At 59.6% G+C, this 9,123-nt stretch overlaps 1 protein-coding gene across 1 annotated transcript; it reads left to right on the plus strand.

Moving 5' to 3' along the window:
- The first annotated feature begins 643 nt into the window (after positions 1–643).
- On the plus strand, positions 644–9,123 carry CDH24 (cadherin 24). Its single transcript, XM_014465478.2, is given in 12 exon segments — positions 644–1,932; positions 2,114–2,408; positions 2,586–2,705; positions 2,777–2,944; positions 3,090–3,277; positions 3,642–3,895; positions 4,752–4,888; positions 7,204–7,325; positions 7,406–7,517; positions 7,738–7,986; positions 8,507–8,668; positions 8,671–9,123. Coding segments are annotated over 12 exon segments (2,322 nt in total). The 5' UTR covers positions 644–1,731; the 3' UTR covers positions 8,985–9,123.

Raw genomic sequence — 9,123 nt, forward strand, 5'->3', positions numbered from 1 at the left:
CCCTTTCCCCCCCCCCCTCCCTCTCTCTTCCCTTTTTTTTCTCCGGGGGCCGCTTCAAGACCCCCAAAGGGAAACCCGGGGCCCCCCTCGGAATTGGCTCCGGGCTGCGCCCCCGGGGCCCGGCAACGGGGGGCGGGCGGGGGGGGCTCCCCCGCCCGGACGGGGGCCTTCAACACTGCCAGGTAAGAGCCTGTCCTGGAACCCGGGGTCGGGGATCCGCGGAAGGGCGGCAAGGGGCCCGCAGTCTGCGGGTGTCTTCAGAGCCAGCCTCCGCGGCTGAGAGCCTGCTGCCGGCTCCCTTCTCCCGCGCTCTACCTCTCTCTTCTTCCCTCGCACCTCCCGCCCTCTTTTTCCCCTTTTCCTCTCCCTCGATGCCTCTTCTCTCTGCCAGTTTGCCATCTCTGCCCCTTCCCTGTCTCCCCAACCCTTCTCTCTCCCTCTTGACCTGTCTTTCCCCATCTCCACTTCCTCTTTGCCTTTTTCTTCCTCTACCTTCGTCTCTCCTTTCCTGTCTCTCTCCTCTCTTTTCCCGCTCTCCTTTCCTTCCCCTATTCCTTCCCGCTCCTCTCCCCTTCCCACTATCCTGTTTTCCACTCTATTCCTTCCTTCCCTCCTCGTCCCGCCTCCCTCTCTGGTCCCCGGCTTCCCTCCTGGCTTTCCTCTTCCCTCGGGAGGGGAAGGATTATCAGGTGTGTGTCTGCTCCCGGGGAGGATGGAGGCAGCCACCGCTACCTGCGGGTCCCCCCCACCCCTAGGACAGAGGGAGGAGATGGCCGTGGGAGGGGTCCTCACTCTAGCTCCCACCCGAAGCCCCTCCTAGCCACCCCCTCTCCCAGAAGGAAGTTCAGGCGGCCTGGTCTGACCCCTGCAGCTGAGGCTGGCCTGCCTGCCCCTCACACACGCCAAGCCCCTCTGCCCCTTCCCTTCCATTCCCCAGACCAGTACCTATGACTCTTGTCTGCCTTTCAGACACCAGGCAGCCTCCTTTGATCTCTCCTTCAGTCTCACTGCCATTCTGTCTCTGTCTCTGCTGGACAGTCCAGCCTTGGTCTCACCCCCATCACGCTGTGTCTCTTCCTCCTCCCTAGTCTACTGGCTCTGCCCCCAACTCTACCCCCGCTTCCCTCAGCTCTGGCCCCCCACTCTGCCTCATGAGCCCAGGTCCCTTTCAAGGACTTCAGCTGGCAGTGTGGGCCGGGGGCAGGTTCCTGCGGGGGGAGGGACTTGCAAGGGCTCTCAAGCCTGTTTCAGGCTGCACTCCTTGTGATTTCAACCTGACCCTACACAACTCCACGCATCCCAACCCCCGGGTTGTCAGCCTTTCCCGGGTGGCACCCATCTCCTCCAGCCCCTGCTGCATGTGCAACATGGGCTTTCATGCCCTCCCAGCACCCCCTCGCCTGTTTCCTTCCCCAGCTTCTCTATTCAGAATTGACTGGCTGGAGATTTATCAGCTTGGAGGGCTGGAGGTGAATACAGGCAGAGCCGGGCGGAGGGGAGGACCAGACTGTCTGCTCTCTGTCTTCGTCTGGGTTCTGGGCAGGGGGAGTCTGGTTCCGTAGAGCGTCTACCTCTGGTTTAGGGAGGGTTAAGTGTTTCCTTGACCCTGAACGGCTACCTGTCCTGCAGGTGTGGATCCATGGGATAGCCCCAGCATGTGCCCCTCTGCCCCAGTCAGCTCATGCCTCAGCACCTGGGGACAGTGAACAGAGCCCTGGCTAGAGCCCAAACATGTGGGGCCTGGTGAGGCTCCTGCTGGCCTGGCTGGGTGGTTGGGGCTGCATGGGGCGCCTGGCAGCCCCCGCCCGGGCCTGGGAAGGGGCCCGGAGGGGCCCAGGACCAGCACTGCTGCGGACCCGAAGGAGCTGGGTGTGGAACCAGTTCTTTGTCATCGAGGAATATGCCGGTCCAGAGCCCGTCCTCATTGGCAAGGTAAGGATCAAGCTCTCCTGTGGCTACCTTGACTCTCAAGCCCTGCCCTGTCACTTCATCATTTCTGCAATGACCTTGGTCCCTCAGGACTCCTAACACTCCACTCAGTCCTAGACTTAGACTCTTTAACCTGCTGTTCCTGTGTGTGGAACCTGCTGCCATTTTCCTCCGACCCTCACAGCTGCACTCGGATGTGGATCGGGGTGAGGGCCGCACCAAGTACCTGCTGACCGGGGAGGGGGCAGGCACCGTGTTTGTGATTGACGAGGCCACAGGCAATATCCACGTCACCAAGAGCCTGGACCGGGAGGAGAAGGCGCAGTATGTGCTGCTGGCCCAAGCCGTGGACCGAGCCTCCAACCGTCCCCTGGAGCCCCCATCAGAGTTCATCATCAAGGTGCAAGACATCAACGACAATCCCCCCATCTTCCCCCTCGGGCCCTACCACGCCACAGTTCCCGAGATGTCCAACGTCGGTGAGTACCCCGAGTCTAAACACGCAGATCCCACCTCCTCTTCTCTCCTTCCCCTTGCTTTCTGCCCCCAAACCGAATCCTTCGATTCAGGCCTGCTCATGTCTGGGTTCCCCTCATCTACTATTCTCCCCCTCCTGGCCCTGCCCCTGCTGAGTGGGGTGCCGGGATCCCCCACAGGGACATCAGTCATCCAGGTGACTGCTCACGACGCCGATGACCCCAGCTATGGGAACAGCGCCAAGCTGGTGTACACTGTGCTGGATGGACTGCCTTTCTTCTCCGTGGACCCCCAGACTGGTGAGGACAGGGGTGGGGAGTGGTGGGGCAGCCATGGGAGAGGCACCCCTTGACCCAGTGTCTCTCCCTAGGAGTCGTGCGTACCGCCATCCCCAACATGGACCGAGAGACACAGGAGGAGTTCTTGGTGGTGATTCAGGCCAAGGACATGGGCGGCCACATGGGGGGGCTGTCGGGCAGTACTACGGTGACGGTCACCCTCAGCGATGTCAACGACAATCCCCCCAAGTTCCCTCAGAGTAAGGGGCCGGTGCTGCCACCTGAGCCATCCTTGACCACCCACCCCACTCCTCCCCCAGCCAGGCTCCGGAAGAAGGAAGTGCTGGGGGAGGGAGGAGGGTTGGGGACCTCTCTGAGAATGTCTCCCCTCCATCCACCCCCAAGGCCTGTACCAGTTCTCGGTGGTGGAGACAGCTGGGCCAGGCACCCTGGTGGGCCGGCTTCGGGCCCAGGACCCAGACCTGGGGGACAACGCCCTCATGGCATACAGCATCCTAGATGGGGAGGGGTCCGAGGCCTTCAGCATCAGCACAGACGCCCAAGGTCGAGATGGGCTCCTCACTGTCCGAAAGGTTAGCCTCTTGTCCGCTAACACTTGCGAGACTCACTCATACCCACCTCCTGCCCCCGGGACACACTTCTCGCTGGGCTAGAACAGACCCTGGAAGCTATGTTAGAGCTCAGAAATCATAGCCATCCCCTCATCTTGAGCCTGGGGCTCAAGACTTCATATATCAGAGTCTGTGATAGAGCTGGGGGTAGACCTAGAGTTACTCACGAAATCGTCTGCCCCCACCCTAGACCACCAAGGCCACTGGCCCTCTCTGAGGTGGGCTGAGCACTGGGTGCTTCTGGGGAAAGGACTCCTCACCCTCCGGGAGCCTGGGCCTGCCCTGGTTTCTACATGTCTCAGTCACTCCACCTCCCCTGCCGTAGTCCCTAGACTTTGAGACCCGTCACTCCTACTCCTTCCGTGTGGAGGCCACCAACACGCTCATTGACCCAGCCTACCTGCGGCGAGGGCCCTTCAAGGATGTGGCCTCAGTGCGGATAGCGGTGCAGGACGCCCCAGAGCCGCCCGCCTTCACCCAGGCAGCCTACCACCTGGTGGTGCCCGAGAACAAGGCTCCTGGGACCCTGGTGGGCCAGGTCTCAGCCACTGACCTGGACTCCCCCGCCAGCCTGATCAGGTGAGTGGAGGGTGTCAGGGCAGGGCCAGGCCTGGGGGAAGGTGCCCAGGGGCGGTCTAGTCCCTTGGAGGATGTGTCTCACTTGCCTCCTGGTAGAGGTCCCCCTCCCTGGGGGCCTGGGGCCAGGGGAGGGCCGGAGGACCTGGCTCAACACTCCCGACTCTCCACTCATCCCTCTGGGCGGATGAGAGAGGTGCCTCCTAGTGGCAGTGCAAGCAGATGTGATGTCATCGGCCAAGTGTGCTTGATCCTGGTCTCTCCCTCAGCCTGTCGCACTGACATTTAATTCTCACAACTGCCCTATGAAGGAGCGTCTCCGTCACCAGTCTTGCGAGGCCAGGCCCTGTGAGGGTTAGTAACTTGCCCAAGGTCACCTGGTCAGTGAGTGGCAGAGCTGGGCATCAAACCTGGGCTGTGCCCGGAGAAGAACCCCTCTTCCCACCTCCCAGCACTGAGGGAGGAGCTGGTCTCATTCCCATTTTGCAGTTGAGGAGACAGAGGTTAAACCATTTGCCCAAGGTCCCACAGTGGGTCTGGGGCAGAGCAGAGCTAGAACACAGATCCCGGGGTCCCCAAAACAGAGCCCAGAGTCTGAAAGACAGGCAGTGTCTCCCCACTTCTACCTCTTCTGTCTCTCTCCCCGACCCCTAGGAAACCCAGTCCCCCTGAGTTTCATGACAGGTATTTAATGTTGATGACTTCCCAGGGACATTGTCTTTTAAGGGGACCCACTGTGAGTTACGGTTGTGGGTGCATGGGGCAGGAGGCCCAGTAAGGGGGACAGAAGGAGGGGGGGAGAGCAGCAAGCTGTGGCCCTGCCCCCAGATCAGCCCCAGTTCTACTCTGTCTTCACCAGATACTCCATCCTCCCCCACTCGGATGTGGAGCGCTGCTTCTCCATCGAGCCTGAGGACGGCACCATCCGCACAGCTGTGCCCCTGGACCGCGAGGCTCGAGTCTGGCACAACCTCACAGTGCTGGCCACAGAGCTTGGTGAGGAGTCCTGGGCCCCCGGGAGGCCTGGAGAAGGCAGCAGCCTCCTGGCAGAGGGACTGTCCCTGAGCGTGGGCGCAGGGGGGAGGAAGGGTACTGCATCGGCCCCTCCCCCGTGTACTGGGTCCCCAGTCTGGATCACCACCATCAGGCAGGCCTGCTCTCCTAGGCTGGTGGGTCTGCTAGAGCATTCTCCTGACCTTAAATTCACTCCCATACCTGACTTTTCTCATCTCCAAAGTAAGTGTAACCTCAAATAGCTCCCAACCCCTAAGAATCCCAGCCTGCACCCTGGTAGACCCGCCCTGTGTACTCTCTGCTTCAGGCTGAAGCCAAGAGCCGGGGAAGGGCTGGGACCTGCTCTGGGGGCTGGTTGGGGGGCCCTAGTGGTCACTCCCAGGGAAGCCCTGCGGGGAATCCTCAAGGTAGGGGAGAAGGCTGGCCCCTCTCCTGCCCCTGTCAGTTGCCAGTCACCAGCAGCGTGGTTCAGCGGCCTCTCTCCGGGCAGCTCTGGCCCATGGAGGCAGGGAGCCCCCTCCCCTCTGTCAGTCTCTCCTTATCACCCCTGCTCAGGCCCAGGGTGCACTGCATTTGCTGTGTCCCGTCCATGGGAGTTGTCACTGTGGTGTGTAGATGTTTGCATGTCAGTCAAGAGCTAATGTATGTGTCTGCGTGTTGTCCACTTACGTGTGAGTATAATTCCATGTGTATGAAAAGGACATATGCTCACATATATATTTATGAGTACATGTCTATATATATGTATATGTAGTTGAGTGTGTAGAATTACATTTACGTTATGTATGCATATGTGTAATTGAATGTGTATAATGATAGGTACACGTAGCTGGTTGTGTCTGTTGTTTTATATATGTGAGTGTTTATGGACAGATAATAATAACTTATTACTTATTGTATATCAGGCACTGGTCTTAGTACCAAATGTAGATTTATTCATTTAATCATCACCACAAATTTGTGAGGGAGGTATGATTATTTCCCCATTTTACAATGAGAAAACTCAAGCAAAGGCAAGTTAAAGAGCTTTCCAAGGTCACACAGAGATGAAGTGATGGAACAGGCAGACCCAGTCAGGCTACAGTCTGAGCTATGTCCTCTCACCACACCGCTGTCACACGTGTTAAATCGTACCTGTATAGGTATGTCCGTGCAGCTGCGTGTCACGTGGCAGTGCATGCCTGTCTGTCCCCGAGTGTTCCTGAGTGTATATAGTGTGTCATGGCTGCCTGTGTACACATAGCCAGCCGTGTGTGTGTGTGTGTGTGTGTGTGTGTGTGTGTGTGTGTTTCCCCTCACTGTCTTTTCACCCTTCTGCCAAGTCCTGCTCCCCGCTGGAACCCCAGTATCAACCAGCAGATCCTGGGCCCTTAGTGCAGTGAAGGAATGGATCCCAGCCCCATCCTGTCTCTGGTGTATCCCCAACCTTTAGCCAGGCAGCCCACTCAGCCTCCTTTGCCAGGCTGCGACCTTCAGCTCTCTCCGTGTGGGGGGTGAGGGCGATATTAAAGGGATCAGCCTAGGAGGGGTGAGCACTAGGGTGAGCAGGGATGCACCTATTTCCGTTCTCTCTTGGGGCCACTGGCAGGGAGGAGCGAGGCAGGGTAGTGGTGGGAGCCACCTGATGAAGGGACGGGAGAAGAGGGGCCTGCATCTGCCTGTGGTGCCCAGGCTCTGTACCCTGTGCAGCATGCAGCGCCTCCCTCCCCAAGGTCAATTCTAAGTGATACTCATTGCTGCACCACAGCCTTCCTCTGATGGGGCGTGGTGTGTGTGTGTGTGTGTGTGTGTGTGTGTGTGTGTGTGTGTGTCCTCCCACCGATGCCGGGCATGAAAATGCATTATCTGGACCCTGGGGGTTGGGGGATACTGTACCCACTGTGTACACTGAACATCCACTTCATGTATGTTGCATTTATTTTCAATGCTGAGTGTCCTAATATATGGTGTGCCTGTGCTTGTGTATTTCATGGCTATTGTCTAAATGCAACCTGTATGCACCTTCTGTCTACCCTTCATTTATGGTGTATGTGCCCTACATGTGGGTTATTGTTTATGTAAATCATGGGTGCTACCTTCCTGTCAATGTATATTGTGTATTGCACATGTCTTGGGCACTACATGACTGTTGTATGCACTTGGTCTTGTTCCATTCATTGCAAAATGTTTGCTACTTGCAAATTGCATGCATATGTGTTGCATGTGCATGCTCTGTGCTGCATGTGACATCCATGCCCATGCACCATGTATGTTGTGTCTGCGTGTGTGGGGTGTATGTGTTCGTGTTCTGGCTTCAGACAGCTCCGCACAGGCCTCCCGTGTGCAAGTGGCCATCCAGACCTTGGATGAGAATGACAATGCTCCCCAGCTGGCTGAGCCCTACGACACCTTCGTGTGTGATTCTGCAGCCCCTGGCCAGGTGAGCCGCTGAGACAGAGGGGTTGGGACCGCAAGACCTCTGGCTGCCCACTCCATACAGGCCTGTTTTCTTCCTCCCAGCTGATTCAGGTCATCCGGGCTTTGGACAGAGACGAAGCTGGCAACAGTAGCCGTGTCTCCCTTCAAGGTCCTCTGGGCCCTGATGCCAACTTCACTGTCCGGGACAACCGAGGTAGGTGGCCTGTCTGTGCTTGCCTCCCTGCTCCTCTCTATCTCCAGCCTCCCTGACCCCTGCCCGCCTGTCTGGTCTCTCCTCCTACCAGAAAGGAGATGTGGATTTGCTCTGTTTGCTGACTGTAAACCTTCCCCATGGGAAGCTGTCTCCATGGGCCAGCCTGACCCTACTCGGAAGGTATCCCAGGAGATGTCGTAACACCTCCTCTCTCCCACAGATGGCTCTGCCAGCCTGCTGCTGCCCTCTCGTCCTGCTCCGCCCCGCCAGGCCCCCTACCTCGTTCCCATAGAACTGTGGGACTGGGGGACCCCAGCACTGAGCAGCACTGCCACAGTGACCGTCAGCATGTGCCGCTGCCGGCCCGACGGCTCCGTGGCATCGTGCCGGCCCGAGGCTCAGCTCTCCCCCGCTGGGCTCAGCACCGGGGCCCTGCTCGCCATCGTCACCTGTGTGGGCACCCTGCTTGGTGAGTCGGGCCACAGTGGGACACAGATGTGGGGTCCAGGTCCTTGGGGATGTGGAGAGGCATCAGGACCCTGGACTTGGGGAAATCCACCCTCGGGCTGACAGGGACCCTCGTGCCTGGTTGTCACACTGCCTGATGCATCCAAGAGAAAAGCTCTGGCCTCACATGCCTGACCTGCTGGTCTGCAGTGGCAGTGACAGCCATAAAAACTGTTTATCGAGCCCCAACTCTGGGCCACAGGTGGCACCAGGCACATCACTTCATGGTATTGCATTTCATCCTTTTGACAACCCTGCGAGGAAAATGCTTTCCCTGTTTTCCATACGAGCAATCGATCTAAGGGTCAAAGAGGTTTGGACAAGTTAGGCAACTCCCCATGCTCACACAACAGGTAAGGGCTGAAGTCTGGACTCACACAAAGGTCACTAGACGTCAGACCTAGGGCTTGCCACCCCCAGGCCACACTGTCACCCACCCCCTGCCGCCCGCGCAGGCTCAGCGCCCCCGTCCTCTCCCCCAGCCCTGGTGGTGCTCTTCGCCGCCCTGCGGCGCCAAAAGCAGGAAGCACTGATGGTGCTGGAGGAGGAGGACGTCAGGGAAAACATCATCACCTACGACGATGAGGGCGGCGGGGAAGAGGACACGGAGGCCTTCGACATCAGCGCCCTGCAGAACCCCGACGGGGCCCTGCGGGCCCCCGGCCTCCCGCGCGCCGGGACGTGCTCCCCCGGGTTCGGCGCAGCGCCAGCCCCGGCCCGGCCCGCCCGACGATGTGGCCGAGCTCCTGCGCTGCGGTCCGGAGGCGACGAGTACCCCAGCGTGCGCCCTACGACTCGGTGCAGTGTACGGCTACGAGGCCGCGATCGTCCTGTGCTCCTCAGCTCCCTCGGCTCCGAGGCCGGCGCGCGCCTGGCCCGCGGAGCCCGCTGGATGACTGGGGGCCGCTCTTCCGCACCCTGGCCGAGCTGTACGGGGCCAAGGAGCCCCCGGCGCCCTGAGTCGGGCTGCCCTGCCGGCCATGGTGGGGGAGCCCGCACCGGCCCTCTGAGTGAACCCCGGTGTCCAAGCAGGCGGCAGCAGCCCAGGGGCCCCAAGCCTTTTCCCCCTCCCTGTGTCCCTGGTCCCTGGTCCCCCAGG

Source organism: Myotis lucifugus, unplaced genomic scaffold (assembly GCF_000147115.1).
Source record: "Myotis lucifugus unplaced genomic scaffold, Myoluc2.0 scaffold_297, whole genome shotgun sequence".
Lineage (NCBI taxonomy): Eukaryota > Metazoa > Chordata > Mammalia > Chiroptera > Vespertilionidae > Myotis > Myotis lucifugus.